Source organism: Microcebus murinus, chromosome 20 (assembly GCF_040939455.1).
Source record: "Microcebus murinus isolate Inina chromosome 20, M.murinus_Inina_mat1.0, whole genome shotgun sequence".
NCBI lineage: Eukaryota > Metazoa > Chordata > Mammalia > Primates > Cheirogaleidae > Microcebus > Microcebus murinus.
This window is the reverse complement of record NC_134123.1, coordinates 36,003,649-36,028,295: the sequence shown is the minus strand read 5'-3', so window position 1 is coordinate 36,028,295 and position 24,647 is coordinate 36,003,649. Positions and strand designations below refer to the sequence as shown.

The window sequence follows — 24,647 nt, the reverse complement described above, 5'->3', positions numbered from 1 at the left end:
AGCTAAAGAATCGCCCTTGCATGTGCTCTTCTATAAGATGCCGCTTATGCAAACGATTTCCTTGGTGGGTTTTCCCTAGTGTGCTGTGGATGTGTAGAAAGCCCCCCACGTGATTCTGTTCAAAGACTTTGTCCTCCAGAGGGGCAGGTGAGGAAGAGATGTTGGGTAGGTTAAAGGATGACCCAACCCTTTGTCCAACAAACGCCAGCCTGCTTTTTCTGCAGACACGGTGATCTGTAACTGGAATGTGGTGATTACATAGGAGATTCGGGAATGGCCAATATTCATATGACAGAAACGTGATGCAGTCGTGAGAAATGTGCAGATTTAAGGATGCAGGAAAAGAGCATTTGACCTTTAATCCCCCCTGCAGCCCCAAAGAAGCAGAGAAAGCAGGACAGGGACCCAGCATTGACCCGACCTCACAGCTCCCTCTCTAAAGGACTTGGTTCCCTTCTCACCATTCCACCCTGAGGTAGGTCCACACCACTGCCCCCATCTCCCAGATGGGGAAAGTGAGGCCGAACAGACAGCAAGACCGTGTCTAAAGCCACGGGGTGGGGCGAAACGATGCCGTCCCTTTCCTGACGGTGCAGAGGAGCAGGGAGGAGGCCACGCTGTCTTTGTCCACCCTTCAGCGGGCCAGTGAGCCAGGCTGGCCTTTCTGCTGACTGAGGCATCTCTCTTGGGCGTCTCGGCAATAGGTGATGGCTGTCCCGGCAGCTACGTTCCCTGCCCTCTGCCCACATGTGCCAACCATGCGCACCAACAGCCAAGCACAGTCCCGGGAGGGGAGGAGGAAGGCAGATGCAAGCTGCCTCTGCTTCCCAGGGGCAAAAGACTGGGAAGCCACGTCCCGAAATGTCCCCTCCTGCAGCCCCTCAACGCAGGACCTATAAAGTGCAAACACAGAGGCCAGGTGTGCCTCTGTCCCCACTGAAGAGCTGTAGGTCTCGTCTGCTGTCCAGGGGCCCTTTGTCACATGGAATGAGGGACCTCCCACACCCCCTGCCCTCATCCTTCTGCATGGGCTCTAGGCCTCACGCCCAGGTTCGTGGTGAGATCCACATGTGATTCTGTTTAAAGACTTTGTCATCCAGAGGGGCAGGTGAGGAGGAGAGCAAATCCCCCAGCTCTCGACCTGAGGCCAAGCCAGCCAGAGCCCTCCACAGGTAGCAGGACGGAACTCCTCAGGGACAAATGTAGTCCTGAGAAATGCCACCCAGGCCTACTGTAAGTGACCCTGTTGCCTAACCTGGAACCTCCACTGGGGCACAGGTCCTGCACCACACCTGGAGGCCGGGGTATCTTCCTCAGACTGGACCCCCAGCCTCCCAGCTTGGAGAACCGGGGTAAGGTGGGCTGGGCCATGGCAGGAGCAGCAACAGGTGTGCCCAGGAGGGAAAAGTGCCACAGCCTCTTCCCTCCCTGACCTCCCAGGAGCACTTAGAAGAACCTCAGGAGACCAAGACAGAGGTAGGTCTATGGGAGACCACCGTGCATGGCCCCAGCCAGGGACAACCAGAAGCCCCACAGACAAGTGGCCGGAGGTAGTGGGAGCCTCTGGGTAGAACCCAAACCATCACTGCAGGCGAAACTCGGCCCGGGGCATCCTCAGGTCTTAGCGACCATGCTCTGAAGCCCTCTGGGGGTCTTGGCCGGACGAGTTTCCAGGGTGGCTGGGGCAGGGCCCGCAGCATCTCCAGGGCCCAGAGGCTTGGCCCAGGGGCACAGAGAGGGAAGTGCAGCGGGGGGAGTTAGAAGTCCTCCCTCACCCCACAGAGTCCTGCAGTGGGGAAGGGGACCCCACACAGCAGCACAACCAGGTAACAGCCAGGTGATGCCACCCCAGGTACCACAGAGCACCTGGGGGACGACAGTCCTGCTCACCACCTCCTACCCCTGCAGGGATAGAGAGGTCCGTGGGCTTCACCCCGGGGGTCTCCAGAGCAGAACCACCAACTCGACTTTGGCAACGCCAGCGGGGTCAGGGACAGGCAGTCCTGGCGGGGCACCCGGCGTCCTCCTCGGCCTCAGGCGTCCACGTCCGGACCAGACTCCTGGAAGAGCGACTGCTTCCGCAGGCTGAGCCGGGCACACTTGGGGCAGGTGGTTGAGTTGTCATAGTAACAGTCCCTGGGGGCGGGAACAGGTTGGGGCGCTCAGCACAAGAAGTTCCACCACTGAGTCCTCGCAAGCTGCCCGAGTCAGATCCCCTCACCCCTCGACAGGTGGGGAAACAGGTTCGGAGATGCCACCCAGGGTCTGAGCCCAGAAGCGACTGACCGTGCGGTGCGCGGATGGTGGGCACTTACCCAGGACGTCGAGGGGGGCTCCCTCAGTCCTCACGGCAGCTGATGTCCCTGACGGCCCAGGGCTCAGGTCACCAAGGCCCAAGCTGAAGGGGCTAGACCAGGCAGCCACCTTGCCTCTGAGCGCTTAGTGACTGTCACCACCTGTTCTTATCCCCACTGGCTGCCACCATGGTTCCCAAACTGTGCATCAGGGTACCCCAAGGCACCTCAGGGGATTCCATGGGCCAGTTTAGATTTTTGAGGAGAACACAGCAATATCTGACATCTGTCAGACGCCAAGCAAACTAGGGGCTCCAGGGAGTCCAGTTTCAATGTTAGTTTTTTGGTTTTGTTGTTGTTGTTTTTGAGACCGAGTCTCACTGTGTTGCCTGGGCTAGAGTGCCGTGGCATCAGCCTAGCTCACAGCAACCTCCAACTCCTGGGCTCAAGTGATCCTCCTGCCTCAGCCTCCCGAGTAGCTGAGACTACAGGCACGCGCCACCATGCCCAGCTAATTTTTTTTTATATATATATTTTAGTTGGCCAATTAATTTCTATTTTGAGTAGAGATGGGGTCTTGCTCTTGCTCAGGCTGGTCTCGAACTCCTGACCTTGAGTGATCCTCCTGCCTCGGCCTCCCAGAGTGGTAGGATGACAGGCGTGAGCCACCGCGCCCGGCCTCAGTGTTAGCTTTTGCTACAGTTCCTTCAGTGACATCACAGCTTTGCAGAGCTGGGATTCGGCAGGTGCCATGATAAATAGCGAACGCCAGGCAAAAACCAGTGTATGGAAACAGGGGTGGTGGTTTCCTACCTGATTCCAGGTTTGAGGAGGTGTGCAGCGCCCAGGACACAAACACATGTCATCAGTAAGTAATTGTGCTTATTGAAAAAGGAAATTAAAATTTTTTTCTTGCCATTTTTGTGTGTTATTTTCCCAAACAGCCACTAAATCTTTAGTGATGTAAATAAATCTTCAGGACATAAATACTTATAAAGTTGTTTGAACATAAGTACTGAACAAACCAAGGGGTTAGGCATTTCTTTTGGTCCAGGGATACTTTGAAAAAATTAAAAAATTAACTGGGACACTAAAGGGTGCCAGGAACTAGAAAGTTTGAGAACCTCTACATACAGTAACCCTGAAAGAGTAACTTGAATCCTAGCAGAGAAAGGAAGCAGTTCAGGTGCCAGGAACATATCTGGGGGCAAGCTGGGGCCTCAGGTGACTTTTTCTTTTTGAGACAGAGTCTCTCTTTGTTGCCCAGGCTAGAGTGAGTGCCGTGGCGTCAGCCTACCTCACAGCAACCTCAAACTCCTGGGCTCAAGCAATCCTCCTGCCTCAGCCTTCCGAGTAGCTGGGACTACAGGCATGTGCTACCATGCCTGGCTAATTTTTTCTATATATATTAGTTGGCCAATTAATTTCTTTCTATTTATAGTAGAGACGGGGTCTCACTCTTGCTCAGGCTGGTTTCGAACTCCTGACCTCGAGCAATCCGAGCAATCCGCCCGCCTTGGCCTCCCAGGGTGCTAGGATCACAGGTGTGAGCCACCACACCTGGCCCTCAGGTGACTTTTAGTGTTGTCACAGACAGCAGGGTCTAACTCCATATCTTAGGGTCAGCAAAGGGCTTTGAAAATCAGCAGCAAAGATGTAAATGTCTGTCTCTCTCTCTCTGTCTCTGTCTGTGTCTCTCTGTCTGTCTCTCTCTGTGTCTATCTCTCTGTGTCTCTGTGTCTCTGTGTCTGTCTGTCTGTCTCTCTCTGTCTCTGTGTGTGTGTCCCTGTCTTTCTCTCTGTCTCTCTCTGCCTCTGTCTGTCTGTCTGTCTCTCTCTCTCTCTCTCTGTCTGTCTGTCGTCTGTCTGTCTCTCTCTCTCTCTCTCTCTCTCTCTCTCTCTCTCTCTCTCGAAGCTCCCGCAGGACCAGCCGCACCCACCTGTGGAAGACAGCGGAGCAGTCGGTGCACACAGACGTGTGGCTGTCGAAGGGGAACAGCACGTCGCCCTCTCTGCAGAGCTCGCACACGAAGCCCTTGGCCTGGCACCGCTGCGGGGGACAGTGGGGGTTGGGGTGGGTGGGCGAGTGCCGGCTCTGGAGGGCAGTCGGGGGACAGGGGTACTGGGGACTTCTCCAGCCAAGTCCCGCCCTCGGGCTGGGGGTGGGGGAGCAGCACCCACGGTCCCCCCTCGGCGCGGTGCGGACGCCCACCTCACAGTCCAGCTTGATGTGCTTGGCGAAGAGCGTGTGGATCTCGGTAAGCGAGCAGCCCAGCCGGCCTAAGCGCACGTCCAGCAGGTCCTGGACCGAGTACATCTCGTCGTTCTCCACGAAGTGCTGCCGGTCCTGGAGCTGCCAAGGCCCCGTGGCCGTGACCCCCAGCACCAGGAAAGGAAGCCCCATGGCCCACCCAGAGCCACTGCTGGTGCCAGGGAAGCCACAAGTTTCAGACGGTGTCTGTGTTCAGGCCCCAAGAGCAGAATCAAGGAGCCCGGGGTGGGGGGGCTCATCAGGGAGAGACGACCAGGACCAGGGACACCAAGGGTCTCTTCACTCCCCGATACAGCGCCTCCAGCCACACTGCCACCTCCCCGATCCTGTCCCCTCCGTGTACACTGCGCCCCCTCCAGTGTTCCACATCCCCCTGTGTACACTGCGCCCCCTCCAGTGTTCCACATCCTCCCGACTGGTCTTGTCTGCTGTGCTCGCCACCCTGACATCATTTGCCTACTTGAAGGGCACTCTCTAAGCGCAAGGGTCCCTGCGTGTTCTGTCCACAGGTGCCCAGAGTCTAGAACGGCGTCTGTGAGTATCTGTTGAACAAATGCACAGGTGAGCCTTGAAGCCTGTTCTGTGGTCAGCCTGCCTGAGGGGGGCTAGGCTGGGTCTCCCCGGGGGGAGATTCACAGGAAGCCTCAGCACCAACCTCGGTATTCCCCAAACTGAAATGATGAGGACGCTTGTGTGGGTGGAATACCTGTTTGCTTTGTTCCTTGAGACAGAGTCTGGGAAACCCTCTGCTAAATGGCACTACATATACCAGCTATCAGGCTATCGGAGAAAGATCTGAGTACGAGGCGCTCTGTCACCCTGGCTCTCTCTGTGTTTCCCGTCTCGAGCCAGTCCTCCTGGCAGTCTGACCTGCAGCAGCAGACGGGCCTCCATGGCCTCCTTGCAAGTGATGAAGTACGGCTTCATGAGCAGGATGTCCTGGCGCAGTTTCTGTGGACAACAGGAGCGGGAGGGCCTCAGCCAGGATACAGGGCCGACGCTGTGCCCATGTCCGCATGGCTGAGGCCCAGCTCCATGCTGGTGTCAGGGGGGTCCTGCTCACGGGTGTCACACCTTATACCCTGGGGACGGTGCCCTCAAGTTCCCCAGAAAGGTCCCAGGTCTGAGTGCTTCAGCCAAGCTCTAGTTCAAACCACAGTTTCTAGGCTGGGGAGGGCCTTGAGGTTCGACTGTCATTGCCCACGGAACCCTCCACTCACCCTGCCTCAGCCCCACGGGCACGAAATGCCACCTGTCCCGATGTCGGCAGCCTCGCACACCTCACCTGCACAGCACGGGCACGTCTGACACCCTGAGCCAAACTCCCAGAAAACTCCCAGCTCCCTCCTCAGCCCTGTGGCCCCAGCAACTCAGCTTGCTGCCTCACCACCTCGTGGAGAGGGGCCACCCCCAGCCCGAAGTGCAGCAGCCTCTGCCCCCGGCCCGCCCCCCTCCCTCACTGCTGGCCGAGAGAACCGGCCACGCGCAGCCCCTAGGGTGGGGAAAGCCGTTGGTCCGGACAGAGGCTGCTGTAAGTGTAGAATCCACACTGAAATTCAAAGAGGTGGTGCGGAAAAGAAAAAGGATGTAAAATATCCCAATAACTTTGTATGATTGCGTGTTGAAGTAATCTTTTTAACATGCATTAGGTTACATTAGGTTAAATAAACAGATATTGGGCTAAATAAAATACATTATTAAAATTGACTTCACCTGTTTCTTTTTACTGTTTTAATGTCGCTACTAGAAAATGTGAAACTGTCTCTACGCCTAGACCACATCGCTATTAGACATGGCTCCAGCATCTTCAAATCAAGGGATAGTCATGGAGCCCTACTGAACCTAAGCAGGTGGTCTCCCTCCTCTGTTTAAAACCCCCCACAGTGGCGGGGCGAGGTGGCTCATGCCTGTAATCCTAGTACTCTGGGAGGCCGAGGCGGGCAGCTTGCTTGAGGTCAGGAGTTCGAAACCAGCCTGAGCAACAGGGAGACCCCGTCTCTATTATAAATAGAAAAAAATTAATTGGCCAACTAATATATATAGAAAAAATTAGCCGGGCATGGTGGCGCATGCCTGTAGTCCCAGCTACTCGGGAGGCTGAGGCAGGAGGATTGCTTGAGCCCAGGAGTTGGAGGTTACTGTGAGCTAGGCTGACGCCACGGCACTCACTCTAGCCTGGGAAACAAAGTGAGACTCTGTCTCAAAATAAATAAATAAAACCCCCCACAGGGTCTGGCTCAGTGGCTCAAGCCTGTCATCCTAGCACTCTGAGAGGCCGAGGTGGGCGGATCGCTCATGGTCAGGAGTTCGAAACCAGTCTTAACAAGAGTGAGACCCCATTTCTACTAAAAAAATAGAAAGAAATTAGCTGGACAACTAAAAATATATAGAAAAAATTAGCCAGGCATGGTGGCGCATGCCTGTAGTCCCAGCTACTTGGGAGGCTGAGGCAGGAGGATCACTTGAGTCCAGGAGTCTGAGGTTGCTGTGAGCTAGGCTGACGCCACGGCACTCACTCTAGCCTGGGCAACAGAGGGAGACTCTGACACACACACACACACACACACACACAAACCCCACAGCACCCAGAGAAGAGGGTGGCTGGCCCCGCCATGGGGTCCCCAACAGAATACCGCTGCAGCCCCCGGCCCCAGCCTCACCCGGATCTCCACCAGCTCCTCCACATAGTTGAACAGCAGAGGGTTGATCTCACGGAGCCGGAGCACTGGCCGAGACACCATCAGCGCCAGGTAGCGCATGCTGCAGCGAGACACCTGCAGGGCGGGGCCCAGTGTCACCTCCGGTACCATGTCTGGTGGCACCGTGTCCCCCCAGGCCTGTGCAGCCAGCAGTCACCCACCCAGGGCATGCCGGCCCCGCCCACAGCTGCTCTGCCCCCCAAGGGCCATCCCTGCCTCCCGACCCCTGACCTTGCGAGGCTCAAAGTCCCAGTTGTGCACGACCCTCGCAGGGATGACGGCCAGGTCGTTCCAGTGGCAGTGGCTGCAGTAGTACTGGCCGGTGTAGTCGCACTGCCTGGCCTCGCTGGGCACACCCCCTGCAGCGGTGTGGCCACCACAGCTTCAGAATGGCCGTCGGGGTCCCGTCTCACCGTGACCCCCACAGCTTCCACACCCTGTGGTCCACGCTCCCCTAGACCACAGCCCTCGGGGAGACAGCCCCAGGGGCCAAGGGCACCACCCTGCAAACCTGACCCACCCTCTTCTCAGCCGTGAGACCTCAGGGATCCAGCACCTCCCTGCTCTGTTTTCCCATTAGTAAAATGGGACAGTAAAAGCACCCTGCCATGGGACTACGAAGGGACCTTGTGAATTGACACTAGTAACTTTCTAGAAAGAAGGCCTGCAGGTGCCATGTGCAGGATGGCTGTGTGGTTTTTCCCCAGTCCCTGTCTGTGTGGGCTTTGTGGGACAAAGGGACGAGGCTGAGGTTAGGTCTGGCCCTGCAAGAATTCCTTGGTGACCTGTGCAGGCTTCCAGACGGCTGGGACCTCGGCCTGCTTGCATGGAAGACGCAGGGACCACGCCCAGGTCCTCACCTAGCTGTCTGACTTTCCCGACGCCTGGCTCCCCTGCCCAGCAGCTCCCCGCCACCACTCACGCAGAGAGATGGGCGCCCGGCACTCGGCACAGCGGTAATCCTGGCTGTCCAGCCCTGTCTCGGGACAGATGTTCAGCTCATACTCGGCTTGGTGGCTGACTCTGGAGCTCACGCAGGGCTTGGAGATGAGGCCCAAACACTTGCTGTGGCAGCGGTAACAGCAGCCTGGGGGGCAGGGGCAAGACACACACCCTGAGAAGTGGGGGGAGGCCCCTGCGGCCAGGCGACCTTCAGCTGTTCTGCCCCCTCCCCCGTGGGCTCCACTCCAAGGCCCAGGCCAATCCAAGACCTCCTGGCGCCGCTGTAGGTCTTTGAACCTCAAAGACCCTCCTAGCCCTGTGCTCTGAGCCTCGCCCCTCAACTTCAGGTGTGTACGTCCAGTGGCCGAGCTGCCATTCCCAACTCAAATCCAAGCTGTCCAAATGGAATTCCCACCCTTCCTTCCCAACCTCCTCACGGCGTCCCATCTCAGATTTCAGCGACTCCATCTTTCCACTGCTGAGACCAACCATAGTGAGTCATCCCGACTCCATTCTCGTCTCTTACATTCATTTCCAAACCTGCAGCTGGTACTAAACTCAGCTACTTCTGACTCCCACTGTCCCACCTGAACCAGAGTGCCACCCCCTCCTCATCCATGCTCAATCAGCAGCCAGAATGACACTGTTAATACCTAGGTATGGGCCAGGCACAGTGGCTCACACCTGTAATCCCAGCACTTTGGGAGGCCAGGATGGGAGGATCACTTGAGCCCATACCAGGAGTTCAAGACCAGCCTGGACAACATAGCGAGACTCTGTCCCTACAAACAATTTAAAAACTACCAGGGGGGCCGAGCGTGGTGGCTCACGCCTGTAATCCCAGCACTCTGGGAGGCTGAGGCAGGCGGATTGCTCGAGGTCAGGAGTTCAAAACCAGCCTGAGCAAGAGCGAGACCCCATCTCTACTATAAATAGAAAGAAATTAATTGGCCAACTAATATATATATATATATATATATATATACACAAAAAATTAGCCAGGCATGGTGGCACATGCCTGTAGTCCCAGCTACTCGGGAGGCTGAGGCAGGAGGATTGCTTGAGCCCAGGAGTTTGAGGTTACTGTGAGCTAGGCTGACGCCACGGCACTCACTCTAGCCTGGGCAACAAAGAGAGACTCTGTCTCAAAAAAAAAAAAAAGTGGCCGGGCGCGGTGGCTCACGCCTGTAATCCTAGCTCTCTGGGAGGCCGAGGCGGGCGGATTGCTCAAGGTCAGGAGTTCCAAACCAGCCTGAGCAAAGGCGAGACCCCATCTCTACTATAAATAGAAAGAAATTAATTGGCCAACTAATACATATAGAAAAAATTAGCCGGGCATGGTGGCGCATGCCTGTAGTCCCAGCTACTCGGGAGGCTGAGGCAGGAGGATCGCTGGAGCCCAGGAGTGTGAGGTTGCTGTGAGCTAGGCTGACGCCACGGCACTCACTCTAGCCTGGACAACAAAGCGAGACTCTGTCTCAAAAAAAAAAAAAAAAAAAAAAAGTATAAAAAAAAACAAACCGGCCGGGCGCTGTGGCTCACGCCTGTAATCCTAGCTCTTGGGAGGCCGAGGCGGGCGGATTGCTCAAGGTCAGGAGTTCAAAACCAGCCTAAGCAAGAGCGAGACCCCGTCTCTACTATAAATAGAAAGAAATTAATTGGCCAACTGATATATATATATAAAAAAAAAAAATTAGCCGGGCATGGTGGCACATGCCTGTAGTCCCAGCTACCCGGGAGGCTGAGGCAGAAGGATCACTCGAGCCCAGGAGTTTGAGGTTGCTGTGAGCTAGGCTGACGCCACGGCACTCACTCTAGCCTGGGCAACAAAGCGAGACTCTGTCTCAAAAAAAAAAAAAAAAAAAAAAAAAACAAACTACCAGGGCATGGTGGCGCATGCCTGTAGTCCTAGCTACTCAGGAGGCTGTGGCAGGAAGATCACTTGAGCCCAGGAGTTGGAGGCTGCAGTGAGCTGTCATGACACCACTACACTCTAGGCTGGGTGACAGAGAGAGACCATGTCTCAAAAAAACCAAAAAACATAAGTATGTCCAACAACCCCTTGTAGCACCCATTGCAGTTACAGAAAAGCCCCCAGCCAGCACTACGCCTACCCCTACCCAACCTCCCTCAGAGGTGCAGCTCCAGCCCCAGGGTCCTCTGCTCCTCCTTGAAGACACCGGACACACCTCAGCCACTGGGCCTTTGCACACCTGGCCCCCCCACACCAGAACGTTCCTCCCTAGATATACTCCTGACTTGTACCTTCAAGTTTTTGCTTAAATGTCACGTGATGCCTTTTCAGTCTGCTCTGAAGCCATACCCATTCCACCCTAGCGCATGCTATTCCTGTTCCGGATTTTTCTTCACTGTCATGTGACTGTCTGACACACCATGTCGGTCACTAGTTTGGTTTCTCATCCCGAATGGCACCATCAGATGGGATTTTCCGCAATCACAGAAAAGTTTTCTCTGCACTGTCCAACATGGCAGCCACTAGCATCATGGGCTCTTGAGCATGAGCAATGTAGATGGTGCAACTGAGGAAATGAATATTCGAGTAATTAATACTCAAATTTGCATAGTCGTATGTAGCTAGCGGCCACCCTCCTGGACAGCTCAGGTGTGGCTGTGAGATCAGTGTGGGCAGGGGTTTGGTCTCTCATTGCTTGTGTCTTCAGCACCCGCAGCAGCTGAGAACACTGCGGAACATTCACCTGAATGTGACCCAGATACGGAAGCAGAGCTCTGGGCTCCTGCACCCTGCCCTGAGGACCCGAACCACTCACTCATCCAGCAGGAACAGGTCTAGGTCTCGGCCCACCTGTGCAGGTGTACCAGGTCTGAATGAGCCCCCAGATGATAGTGTTGCACTTGTCACAGGTCTGCTTGACACTCTTGCTCTTCTCCTTGTAGAAGCGGTGGTCGAGGAGCACTCGGAGGTTGGGCTCGTCTTCATTGGGGTCCTGCAGAGGAGGGTTGGGGAGGGGTCACAGGTGAGCTGGGCTGCAGTTCCTTTCCCCTCACACACAAGCCCCTCAGCTTATTTCTCGCAGGCGCTACTGGCAGCAGAGACAGTGAGTGTCGGCGCAATGTCAAGCCCCTTTTCCTTTCTACAATGAAACAATGATCAGTCAGGCATGGACTGCCCAGATCACATGTTCCCTCTCCCGGCACCCCACCGCCAGGTGCTGCTGGGTGACTGTGGGGGCCCAGGACACCTGGGCAGCGATGGTGCAGCTCCCTGCCCATCCCTCCTGTCTGCTGGTTGGGTGCAAACCCAGAAGACACGGTCTGAGGCCACCTTAGATCCCCCAGAGACCGCAGAGCAACAAGAAAGGGTGACCCAGGTCCTCAATACCATAAGCTGCCACATGGGCCCTGGACCACCTATGGCATTTTCACGTGAGGAAAATTACACATTTTTTTTTTTTTTTGAGACTCAAAAAAACAGAGTCCCACTCTGCTGCCTGAGCTAGAGTGCCATGGTATTAGCCTAGCTCACAGCAACCTCAAACTCCTGGGCTCAAGCAATCCTCCTGCCTCAGCCTCCCGAGTAGCTGGGACTACGGGCATGCACCACCATGCCCGGCTAAATTTTTTTTCTTCTATTTTTAGTTGTTTGGCTATTTTCTTTCTATTTTTAGTAGAGACGGGGTCTCGCTCTTGCTCAGGCTGGTCTCAAACTCCTGAGCTCAAATGATCCTGCCGCGTTGGCCTCCCAGAGTGCAAGGATTACAGGCGTGAGCCACCGCACCCGGCCGAGGTTGGGTTTCTGTCCTTTGCAACCAAGAGGGTCTAGACCTGTAGAGAAACAGCCTGCCGCACACGGGTAAGGCCCTGTCTTTGACCCTGCCCTCTACATACCTTTCTACCTCAGCTCCCCAGAGCCCAGAGGGACCCCCACCCAGGAAGGAGCCAGGGGCTGCCCCAAGGTCTCCTGCTTCCCACAGTTCCAGCCTCAGCTCCAGGCTCCCTCTGCGGGGGGAGGGCCAGCACCCACCTTCAGCTCCTGCAGCTTCAGCCGGAGGTGGATGAGCCGCACCACCGCGTCCTTCTGCTTCTCCGACTGCTCGGGCAGCTCCAGAATCAGCCGCTTGCACTCCTCGATGGCCTGCTGCAGCTGCTGGATGTCGGAGGCCAGGAACAGTCCCTGCCCGGGTTGGGGTTGGGGGCAGTCAGATGCCACCCCTGCTCGGGCAGGGCCCATCCTCAGACAGTCAGGCCCAGAGCAGGCCTCACCCGCTACATGCACATGAGGAAGCTGAATCCGGAGGGCTGAGGACATGCGTAAGTCCCGGGAGGGTTGGCGGCATGGTTAGGGCCCACCCGGTGCCAGGCCTCTGAAGACCTAATGTTTGAAGGAAGCTTTTCAAAAAATAGCTTCCTTCTATTTTTTTTTTTTTTTTTTTTTTTTTGAGACAGAGTTTCACTTTGTTGCCCGGGCTAGAGTGAGTGCCGTGGCGTCAGCCCAGCTCACAGCAACCTCAGACTCCTGGGCTCAAACGATCCTCCTGCCTCAGCCTCCCGAGTAGCTGGGACTACAGGCATGCACCACCATGCCTGGCTAATTTTTTTTTTCTATATATTTTAAGTTGGCCAATTAATTCGTTTCTATTTTTAGTAGAGATGGGGTCTTGCTCTAGCTCAGAACTGGTCTCGAACTCTTGACCTAGAGCCATCCGCCCCGCCTCGGCCTCCCAGAGTGCTAGGATTACAGGCGTGAGCCACCGCGCCCAGTGGACAACTTCCTTCTTTTAGAAGCCAAATTGCTTTTTTGGCTACACCATTTCCCTTACTTCCGAAGAACTTCCTCTTGGAGGAAGGCCAGGGAAATGACGTTTGCTGTCGTGAAGAAGAGCAAGAGGCCTCCAGCTCAAGTGCGAAGCCCACGGTCCTGGGAGAGTGTCTGAGAGGACACGGCCCTGCCGCTGAGAGCTGCTGACAAGGAACCCATGGGCCCCTCCTACCATGGGGGATTCAGCCAGTCCCTCCTCCCACCCAGACCCAAACCTCACCACGGGGCGGGAGAAGTGGTCCTCAGACAGGCCGAGATCCATCACGCGCTCGGGGCAGCGGAACTCGGGCTCTGCGGGCTGCAGCTCGGGCAGGGCCTCTGTGGGGAGGGGGCAGGTGTGGAGGGCTGCGGGGAGAGAAAGGTCAGCCTGTGGCCCCTCGTCCCCCAGGGAGGAGCTCAGATGGCTGCGGCGGGAAGGGGGTTCAGGGAGCCCACGGGAAGGAGGCGCCAAGGCACCGAGACACGCTGCTTGGTCTGATGTCTGTCTGGTTTGCACCTGCAGAGGAAGCCATGTCTTCCTGCGGACGGGAAGGAGGCAGTCACAAAGATGAGGCGGAATGTCCCTCCGTGGTGCTAAAATGCCCACAACAGAGCATCATAGAAATGTCCCCATTTCTAAGGCATTGTGAATAAATAAATGTCTGGATTGAAGAGAAATGACTGCGTGGCTACACAACAAAGTCCACAAACCTGGTGGACTCCAGGCCGTCTCTTGCCCTGGCCCCAGGAACTCCCTGCTGACCCCATCTGCAGTTTCTGCGGCTCATACTGTCCTGACCCCCAGAGAAGTGGGGCTTGGAACGAGACCCTCTATCCACTGAGCTCTCCCCGTCCAGATCTCAGCTCTGAGTTCACTCCACAAGGGTTTGCTGAGCACCTACTGTGTGCCGGCCCTGGCCGTCACAGCGTGACAGGTGAGGCACAAGTCCCCGCCCTGAGGAGTGCTCGTTCTGGTGGGGGACACAGAAGCGACCCACGGAGCGAGTGAAAAGTGACTTGTGCTGTTGGGGAGGGAGCAGCCAGCAGCGCCAGCTCTCCGGGAAGCCAGTGCTCACCTGCGAGGACGAGGACGCAGCGGAAGGAAGGAGGGTGGGGCTGGCGTGAGGGGTCAGATGCCCGCCCAGCTCCACCCCTGCAGCACCCACCTTCAACAGCGACTTCCGGGGCCCCCTCGCCGGGCTCCTGCTCATGTTGCCTCGGCCCAGGCTGCTTGTTGAAGGGGTTGAGGTGGACCTGCCGGAACCGGGCCAGCTTCTCATCATGTTCCATAGCACCCCTCCTGCGGGCCAGGCAGAGCCGAGTGAGGGCCCAGGTTCTAGGCTGGCCACAGACCAGCTCCTGTCCTCAGCCCTCTGGGGTTTCGGGGATGAGGCCGGCCTCCTTCACATCCCTGAAGGGTCTGGGTGGGGCATCTCCACGCCACGGCCCCTCCCAAAATGCCTCAGCTACCCCCACCCAAACCCCCACTGGTGTGGCGTCCCCTCCAGAAGAACCCATGATGTGGTGGCTCAAGCAGAGGCGAGAGAGGGCACAGGATCCTTCCAAGGGGCACAGCTGGAGAGTCTGGAAGCCACGCCCCTGCCTGCCAGCACACGGCCCTTTGGCCCCAGATGCTGCAGGACTCTAGCCCTAGGGCTGCCCGGGAGGGTGCCCTGCTGGGCTTCAGCTGCCAGATGCCTTCTGAGACTCAGCTTCCAGAAATGGGGCCCTCCTTCCTGGCCCCTGACTCGAGGTGCTCCTTTCCCCTCAGGGCACCCTGAAATCACAGCCCCCACAGAGGGCTCAGTGTTGGACACTCTGCGGCCAGTCCCAGGGCCATTCCTGCTATGCTACTAGCAGGGGACCTTCCCCGTGCCCCTGGCCGGGGGTTCTTGGGAGGATTAACTGGCCACAAATGGAGAAGACTCTAGATGCTTCTAGGCTGTGCTGGCACCTCTCGGCCTGGGTTCCAATCCCACCAACCAGCGAGTGGTGCAGCTGGGAAGTGCCTGGAAGTACCTGGAGGAAGCTGAGGGTCAACAACTGCTCTCTGCACCCCACACCCCCAGGATTAGCAAACTGCAGAACACATAAGGCACAAGGAAGGTGCTTTGGTTGGGGGGAAGGAGGCAGTTTGCATTTGCTCCCCCACTTAACTGGCTAGGCCACCTTCCTTATCCATAAATGGGTCACTGTGAGGGTGAAATGAGTCATAGGTGCTGAACACAAAATAAGCTCTCTATAAGGTTTGTTAATGTTATAAAAAGTTGGAGAGTTTTTTTTTTTTTTGGAGCTGTGTAGCAAGTGCATGGTGTTGGTTACCCTCCCTCCCTCCTTTCTTTTCTTTTCTTTTCTTTCTTGACAGAGTCTCACTTTGTTGCCCAGGCTACAGTGCTGTGTCATCAGCCTAGCTCACAGCAACCTCAGACTCCTGGGCTCGAGCAATCCTCCTGCCTCAGCCTCCCAGGTAGCTGGGACTACAGGCATGTGCCACCATTTTTTCTGTATATTTTTTGTTGGCCAATTAATTTCTTTCTATTTATAGTAGAGATGGGGTCTCGCTCTTGCTCAGGCTGGTCTCAAACTCCTGACCTTGAGCGATCAGCCTGCCTCGGCCTCCCAGAGTGCTAGGATTATAGGTGTGAGTTGTTATGCTTTCTTTGTATCTGTTACAGTCTGAAATAATTTGTAATTACAAAAGGCAATCCTATGACTCCTCCTCTGCCCCTTCCTCAAAAGAAAGGGAACTGAGCCCAGAGGGGGCAGCCCTGCCCAGGGTCACACAGTGTCATCCTGGGAGCTGGGGCCTGAGCCCTCCCGGGCAGCTGAATGAGGAGGCCTCACTCCACCCTTGTTGGCGCCACACTGGGTCGGGATCTCAGCACACCTGTGGGACCTGTCCTACCTGCTGGGCCTCTGTGGTGGGGGTGTGGGTTGAGCAGCTGGAGTTCCAGCCCGGCAGGACCCAGCACCCAGTGACGGGCTGCCCCTGGATGGAGGCAGGGGAAGGACACAGGTGCTGTGGGCTAGAGTCTCACCGCTGTACCCATTACCTGATGACTTTGGGTAGGTCACACGGCATGGTAGAGTCAGAGGCAGCTACTGTGTTTCCCTGAAAATAAGACCTACCCATAAAATAAGCCCTAGCAGGATTTGTAGGCATTTGCACAATAGAGGCCCCACCCCACGCCCCCTAGTGGTGGGCGTGGCTATGCAGCTCATCTGCACAACCCATGCATGTCCTTGCAGAGCGGGAAAGAAGATGAGCAGCCCTTCTCATCTGCCCCATCCTGACAGCTGCTATCCCAGAGGTGACCGCAAAGGTGCAGGCAGCCCCACCAACAAGGTCGGCTCCCCCTGTCAGGTCCCGGCCATCCTGTGCGTGCTGCAAGCTGAGGCTTTGAGGGGAAAATAACACATCCCCTGAAAATAAGCCCTAGGATGTCTTCCTGAGGAAAAATAAATATAAGCCCGTCTTATTTTCGGGGAAACACAGTACTTGATGCTCAGTGCCTCCGCAGAGTGTCCTAAGGAACGCCCAGAGTGTGGGAGATCAGGCTGCGCCAACATTCACTCACCCACTCACTCCTTCCTGAGTGGGGAGCCCTTGTTTTGGGCACTTTTTCCAGCCTCCCGTGCAGCTAGGTGTGGTAATGTGACTATGTTCTGACCAATAGGAAATGAAAAGAAAGATCACATGAGACTTCTGGGAATTATTCTTAAAGGGAGGGGATACCCCTCGTCAGCCCCTCCTGCTTCCTACTGTTCAGGATGCAGATGTAATGAGTGGAGCTGAAGCAGCCACCTTGGGCTGTGGCATAAAAGCTATGAATGAGGATGGCAGAGTGACAAGATTGCAGTGGATGCCACCTGAGCTCTGAGCTGCTCACTGCTGGGCTTCATTCATGTGAGACAGAAATAAATTCTACGTACACCACTGTTATTGGGAGGGGCGCTGCTGTCTTTTGCAGCCAAAGAAAATTTTGACTGATCATCCCAGTAGCTTCATGGTGAAAAGGCAGATAGGACCAACTTAATCCCTACTCTGCCCACTCCTGCCTGCGTGAACTTGGGTAAATGTATAAACCTTTGCTTCCAATTTCTCACATCTCAAATGGAGGTTATAATATTAATAGTACCATATAGGGTTTCTGTGAAGATTAAATTAGTCAATACAAAGTTCTGAGAAAACTAGCCAGCACACAGTAAGCACATGATAAACATCAACTATAGCTTATTATCACTGTCACCATTAATTACAAGAATCAGAGGCCGGGCGCGGTGGCTCACGCCTGTAATCCTAGCACTCTGAGAGGCCGAGGCAGACGGATTGCTCGAGGCCAGGAGTTTGAAACCAGCCTGAGCAAGAGCGAGACCCTGTCTGTACTATAAATAGAAAAAAATTAATTGGCCAACTAATATATATAGAAAAAATTAGCTGGGCATGGTGGCGCATGCCTGTAGTCCCAGTTACTCGGGAGGCTGAGACAGTAGGATTGCTTGAGCCCAGGAGTTTGAGGTTGCTGTGAGCTAGGCTGACACCACAGCACTCACTCTAGCCTGGACAACAAAGTGAGACTCTGTCTCAAAAAAAAAAAAAGAATCAGAGAGCCTTGATTTAAATTCTAGCTCTCTCAGTGACGAGCTACATGACCCCATTTTCTTGCCTATAAATCAGGGAGGACACCACCTCCTGGGGTGGGAGGAAGGATCAGGCACTTGTGTGTGTCAGTGAAGCATCGGCCCACAGCAGCTATTGGGCAAACCTTATGGTCATCACGTGGTGACCCCCCCAGCCCAAAGGGACTGTCACGGGGGTGCAGGAGCCGCTCCTGGGGGCTCCCTGGAAACTTTAAAATACGGCAGAGGAGCTCAAAATGCAGGCCCCCTGGCAGGAGCACCTCTACTCTTCCCAGCAGCTCTCCTCTGGGCTGTGAAGAAAGCAACTTTTATTCCCCTTCTGAGCGCAGTGCCAGCCCCAGCCCAGGCTGGCACAGAGGCAGCGAATGATCGAGTGGAGCCATTAGACCTTTCAGCCCTAGTTCTCTCCTGCCAAGTTGAAGAATCACATTTCCCCCTCTGCGGAGGGCAGAGACACAGCAACCCGGCACACTGACCCAAAGGCCGCAGGGCGTAGCAGCAGCTACCAGCAGAGCATCAGCCAGCTTGCCCCTCACCCCTCACCAGAGCCAGCCCAGAGTCCTGCCCCCAGATTTCAGTCTCAGCCTCAGAAAGCAACAAGCAGGAAGTGAGAGACGGAGAGGAAAGAAACAGGCTACTCCACCCTCTGGCCGGGCTAGAGACCACCCTCTCCTGGTGTGTGTGTGTGTGTTGGGGGTGAGGGGGGGTGGACTCCACAGCTCAGCAGTTCAAGGACACCTCAGAATAAAGCCCAGAGGGCTCCAGGGCACTGAGGGCTCCTGGCCTGGGCTGAGCTGACCCCTGGTGTGGCCAAGAAGTGTTAACACTGCAGCTGCCCTGATAATTTGGAGGGTAGAAGGGATAAGTTCTGTCCCATGTGCTCACACCTGGAACACCAGGTGTGAGAAACACCTGCTAGGAACACCTGCCAGGGCGCAGGGGCATGCAGAGACAGGGTTACTATTCCTTTAAGGTTACTATTGCCACCGAAGCCAAGCCTGGCGGTGCCTTCACTGCCTGCCACAGGGACGAGCCCCCCAGAGGTGTGCCTCCCCCACCTTCAGCCCTAACCACACGACTTCACTCTGGGCACCCTGTGTCCCAGGCTCCCCCACCACACCCACCCGTTCCGCAGACCAGGGCACTGAGGCTCGGGGCAGCCCAGCAGCCCACGAGGGTCCCTTGGGCCTCCAGGGCCCCCGGCACAGCCCAGGTTGGTGTCAAGGGCGGGGGCGCTGAGCTCACCGACGCCCCCTGCGCCGGGAGAGGACCAGACGGAGTGAGGCCCTGCGCTGCCCGGGGCAGAATCCTCCGGCTGCTCGGTGCACGGCGCCGGCGCCCCGACAGGGCTGCTGGGCCCCGCGAGCCCCGCGGGCCAAGCCCCCGCGCACCTGGCCGCCGCCCGGAGACCCCGCTCACCTGGCCGCCGCCCTCCTGCATCGCCCCCGCCGCGCCGGCTACACTGTGTCCGCCCGGCCGCCGTCGCTACATTGTGTCCGCCCTGCCGCCCGCTGCTGCCGCCTCCGGCCCGGAGGCTCATGACACGCCGGCTCGTCCCCGCGACCCTGCGGCCCCAAGTCCCTCCGGCAAGAGGCCGCGCGGACCCGCCGTCCAAAGTGGTATGGCCCGGGTATGCGTTTCCTAGATTTGCTCCACTCACGAAAGTCCTGGTTTAAATCCAAGCCACAACACTTAAAAAAAAAAAAAATTGGTGACATTTAGGGTTTTTTTGGTTTTTGTTTTTTTGGGTTTTTTTTGAGACAGAGTCTCCCTTTGTTGCCCAGGCTACCGTGAGTGCCCTGGCGTCAGCCTAGCTCACAGCAACCTCAAAGTCCTGGGCTCAAGCAATCCTCCTGCCTCAGCCTCCCGAGTAGCTGGGACTACAGACATGCCCCACCATGCCCGGCTAATTTTTTCTGTATATATTAGTTGGCCAATTAATTTCTTTCTATTTATAGTAGAGAGAGGGTCTTACTCTTGCTCAGGCTGGTTTCGAACCCCCGACCTCGAGCAATCTGCCCGCCTGGGCCTCCCAGAGTGCTAGGATTACAGGCCTGAGCCACCGCAACTGGCCTGGTTTTAAAAACAAACAAACAAACAAACCAGCAGCTGAGGGAAAAAAGAAAGAGAGAACCACTCACTACGCAGCAGCAGCAGAAAATACGGTTGGATTCACCTGCATGACCCTGTGTGGTCTTCACAGCTGGTGAGGGAGGGACAAGGTGTCACTCCACCCCACTTTACAGAGGAGAAAACTGAGGCACAGCGAGATATGGGGCTTTTCAGTGGAGGGGCTGGGGGGTAGGAGTCTGAAGGCAGCCGGTTTCTGTAGAGCCTGGTATCATTGCTGCTTTGCAGTTGCTCATACGCATAGCAGGGCTGCTCTAGCCCTACCCCTCACACCCCAATTCCTGCTGCCAGCTCAGGAATAAGCTTCTTCACCTAATGCCCTTCATCCCACAGGGAGAAGCTGAGGACAGGTGAAAGCAGACAGGGGCCAACATACGGGTTGCGGTGGTCCCGAGCTCCCAGACTCAGTTTCCCCTCTCTGTAGAACGGCACAGCTTTGGCTGCCTCCGGACTTGGCCCACTTTGCTCAGAGGGGGTACCACGATGGATGATAGTGCCCAGCAACTGGGGAAATCCCAAGTGGGAGTCACATGCCATCGCATTTAACCCTATCTAAGCCAGGGGCAGGTGGTGAACTACTGGAGCAGCGGCTTGGGCCACCTGGCCAAGGTCACACAAGGAGCAGAGTGAGGCTCCAGCCCAGCTCAGAGTAACTGTGGCTCTGTGCACCTTCTCCTTCTGCTCAGACCTGAAGGGAGAATGCACTGAGCTGCCGCTCCAAGGTCCTCAGTCCCAGAGATTCTGTTTCCACCTGGCCTCCCCTGCCAGACTGGGGGCCCCACCAACACCCCCCCTGCCACATTTCTGAGCTTCCACCTGGGCCCCACTGTCCATCCTTAGCCCAGTAATCAGAGGGATCTTGGGCGGAAGTCAGCCCCAGACTTTGTCTCCTGCCCCCTCACCCCCTTTCTGGGCCCCACCCACCTGCCCCAAGCCCCCCCTGCCTTGAGCATCTGTGGAACATTCTTCCCTGTTCTCTGGGACCCACGGCCCTTCCCCTCACACACTTGCCGACTCTCTGGAGCACTCATCGCTGTCTAATGTTCTCTGTCTTGTACGTTTTTATTTGTCATCTGCCCCACCGCCACTACCAGAAGCTAAGGGCTGCAGGCAGCATTCTGTCGGCTTCCTTCACTGCTTCAAGGCTAGACCAGAGCCTGGGCACGCGCTTGAGTCCCTGAGTGAGGAGGGCCCTGAGAGGAGGAAGGTTCCATCCAGGTGGCAGCCCAACCCGCAGATGTGTGTGAGGCCCAATTATAGATCTGAATCCCTGCAAAAGTAATGGGAACCCCCACGCCCCCCAGCCTGCAAGGAGAGACCAAGATCCTAAATGACCCATACTCTACGTCATCCAGTTTAAGGTCTACTTTCTTTTTCTGTGTTCCTTTCTTTCTTTTTCTTTTCTTTCTTTTGTTCTTTCTTTCTTTCTTTTCTTTTTTAATGGGGTCTTTCTCTGTCACCCAGGTTGGAAAGCAGTGGTACAATAATCACTCACAGCAACCTCAGGCTCCTGGGCTCCAGAGATCCTCCTGCCTCACCCTCTAGGGCGGCTAAAGCTACAGGCATGTGCCACCATGTTTACCTAACCTTTTAATTTTTTTGTAGAGATGGGGTCTTGCTATGTTGCCTAGGCTGGTCTCAAACTCCTGGCGTTTGGGTGCAGTGGCTCACACCTGTAATCTCAGCACTTTGGGAGGCTGAGGTGGAAGGATTGCTTGAGGGCAGGAGTTGGAGACCAGCTGGGGAAACATACTGAGACCCTGTCTCTACAAAAACAACAAAAAAGAAAAATTACCCAGGCATGGTGGCAAGTACCTGTAGTCCCAGCTACTTGGGAGGCTGGGGCAGGAGGATCGCTTGAGCTCAGGAGTTTGAGGTTGCTGTGAGCTATGACTATATTACTGCACCTTTGCCTGGAAAACAGATCAAAACCCTGTCTTAAAAAAAAACCAAAACCTCCTGGCCTCAAGTGATCCTCCTGCCTTAGATTATAGATGTGAGACACCATGCCTGGCATACTTCTTTCTTTTCTCTTTCTTTCTTCCTTTTTTCTTTCTTTCATTTATTTGAGGCAAAGAAAAGAGAAATTTATTAATTTGCCAGCAAATGAGAGGGGCAGCAGACTAGTGTCTCACCCAGTCTGCCTTTAAGCAAACCATCCTGCCTTTATGCAGAAAACCAGGGCTTTAATTTAATTTTACTTTTTAAGGTAGGGGCAACAAAATGAGGGCTTTTAAAAGGAGAGGTTTTGGCAGTTGGGCTCAGGTCTTTGAGACCGGTGTCATGTGTTGTGGCTTCGGGCTGTTGTGTTTAACAGTAATTGGTGGTTTCAGCCCACCCTGTCTCTGGTAAGGAAGATCTTCTGACCCTTGTCCAGACAATTACTTTGAGCCATCTCCTCCAACACCTGGACTCAAGAAGTCAGGCTGTAGTTTGTTAGTTCTCAGTTCCTGGTGTGCTCATGGCCAAAGAGTGACCAGACAGACACACCCAAAGCAAAGCAAGCGTAAAATTAAGTTTATTGAGGAAGGACAAGATATGTTTACAGAGCAAGAACGAACCCCTCTGCCATAACAGGAGGACCCTCCTTTCTTAACTAGAACGTGTCGTGCCCATTTCTCCATTCCTCTGTAGACCGACCATTCAGCAACACATTTGTTGGGCACCAACTGTATGTGGTGCTTTGGCCAAGGCACCACCTGGCACGTCCAGATGTCCACGTGTGGCCTCTCCACGTGGCCTGTGCTTCTCACAGCATGGCATGGTGTTCAAGACAAAGCCTCCTGAGAACTAGGCAGGAGCTGTGTGACCTTTCATGGCCTAACCTTGGAGGTCATGCGTCATTTCCAAGAAGGTTTTTCTTACAAAAGCATGACTAAGGCGTTTCAGCTTCAGTAGGAGGGGAATTAGTCTCTAATTCTTTTAATTTTTTGGACGGGCTATAGTGCCATGGCATCAGCCTAGCTCACAACAACCTCCAACTCCTGGGCTCAAGTGATCCTCCTGACTCAGCCTCCCGAGTAGCTGGGACTACAGGTATGCGCCACCATGCCCGGCTAATTTTTTTTCTAGATATTTTTAGTCGTCCAGCCAATTTCTTTCTATTTTTAGTAGAGACGGGGTCTCGCTCTTGCTCCAGCTGGTTTCCAACTCCTGACCTTCAGCCATCTGCCCGCCTTGGCCTCCCAGAGTGCTAGGATTACAGATGTGAGCCATCACACCCGGCCTACTCTCTCTCTTTTTTTTTTTTTTTGAGACAGAGTCTCGCTTTGCCCAGGCTAGAGTGAGTGCCGTGGCGTCAGCCTAGCTCACAGCAACCTCAAACTCCTGGACTCAAGCAATCCTCCTGCCTCAGCCTCCCGAGTAGCTGGGACTACAGGCATGCGCCATCATGCCCGGCTAATTTTTTCTATATATATTAGTTGGCCAATTAATTTCTTTCTATTTATAATAGAGAGAGTGTCTCACTCTTGCTCAGGCTGGTTTAGAACCCCTGACCTCGAGCAATCCGCCCGCCTTGGCCTCCCAGAGTGCTAGGATTACAGGCGTGAGCCACCACACTACTCTTTAACTCTTGATGGGAGTGGAAAGGTCACAGTGCGGGACCACCTATGGGGTGGAAGGTACACCGGGGCCATCTTTGGACAGTGCAAGCTGTCGGGAGCACAGAGCTACGAGAATGACCCTGGGGAGTGCTCACAGCCCTCCAACACTGGGAGGTTTATGAAAGATGAGGGGCAGGAGGAAGAAAGGGAAGTGTCCCCTCAGTTGGACATCAACCTCACCCTCCCAGCCCACGGTCACCCAGCCTCTGCTGGGGCCTGCTTGGTGTCCCTACCCACTGCAGTGGCTTATTCTGCCTTGGAGCTGCTGGGGCTGTCTGCAACCCTTGGTTTCATTCCCTTAATTGTCACACACTCTCTGGATTGTCCCCAAGGGGGGCTGCTCACCACAGCTCGGGGAGATCTGGAGGTGGCTGTCATGCACAATCTTCCGGCCTGTGGCTCAGCATCCCGGCTCTGCCTTCCTCAAAGGACTGGCTTCTCCAGGCTACGCCCCCCCCCCCCCACAGTGCTGTCCTCAGAGAAGGCCCAGCTTTGCCTGTCGACACCCTCTTGCATGCGTCCCCAACCCACCTCCTACCGCCAGAGCTTTTTGTTCGGATCGTTCCTTCTCTGCCTCAGTGGGTGACCTTGATTAATGAAAATCATCTGGAGTAATTCTACTCTTCTTGCCAGTAGTCAGTTTAAGAACAGGTATACAGGCCGGGCGCGGTGGCTCATGCCTGTAATCCTAGCACTCTGGGAGGCCAAGGCGGGCGGATTGCTCGAGGTGAGAAGTTCAAAACCAGCCTGAGCAAGAGCGAGACGCTGTCTCTACTAAAAATAGAAAGAAATTAATTGGCCAACTAAAAGTATATAGAAAAAATTAGCCGGGTATGGTGGCACATGCCTGTAGTCCCAGCTACTCGGGAGGCTGAGGCAGGAGGATCGCTTGAGCCCAGGAGTTTGAGGTTGCTGTGAGCTAGGCTGATGCCAGGGCTAGAATGCCTGGGCAACAGAGTGAGACTCTGTCTCAAAAAAAATAAATAAAAGTAAGAACAGGTATACAAGTCAAGCCAAGGAACCATGAGGGGACACTGACTGGGGGTTTCATCCCCAGGAGGCACAAGATGAGAGGCTCCCCTTTTCTGCCTCTGACCTAGTTGTGACCACTGGAGCAGTGGCAGCAATCCTGGGACAGTGGGGCCCACGCAGGAGGACAGGGCCGCTGCAAGACGGAAGAAACACGAGTCCTTGGACAAAGCACTGAGGCATCAAACAGAGCAATTCTGGAACTGCTCCCTGTCCAGACCCCGGGTTACAGGAGAGACTATAATTCAAGCCATTTATT

At 55.3% G+C, this 24,647-nt stretch overlaps 1 protein-coding gene across 6 annotated transcripts; it reads right to left on the bottom strand.

Moving 5' to 3' along the window:
- Positions 1-839: 839 nt before the first annotated feature.
- DEF8 (differentially expressed in FDCP 8 homolog) lies at positions 840-19,126 on the bottom strand. 6 transcript variants are annotated; one of them, XM_012737222.2, is made up of 12 exons: positions 19,044-19,126; positions 14,150-14,283; positions 13,225-13,349; positions 12,210-12,359; positions 11,031-11,172; positions 8,187-8,351; positions 7,496-7,623; positions 7,226-7,339; positions 5,436-5,516; positions 4,506-4,646; positions 4,234-4,343; positions 840-2,136 (listed from the first exon to the last, which is right to left on the bottom strand). In XM_012737222.2, exons 2-12 carry the CDS (start codon positions 14,271-14,273, stop codon positions 2,034-2,036), a joined length of 1,383 nt encoding a protein of 460 aa, XP_012592676.1. In that variant the 5' UTR covers positions 14,274-14,283; positions 19,044-19,126; the 3' UTR covers positions 840-2,033. The 6 variants fall into 6 exon arrangements, 5 of the variants coding, with proteins under 5 accessions (XP_012592676.1, XP_012592677.1, XP_012592680.1 ...); XM_012737223.2 differs by having other exon boundaries at positions 13,225-13,322; XM_012737226.2 differs by lacking the exon at positions 840-2,136 and adding an exon at positions 2,143-3,107.
- Positions 19,127-24,647: the final 5,521 nt, after the last annotated feature.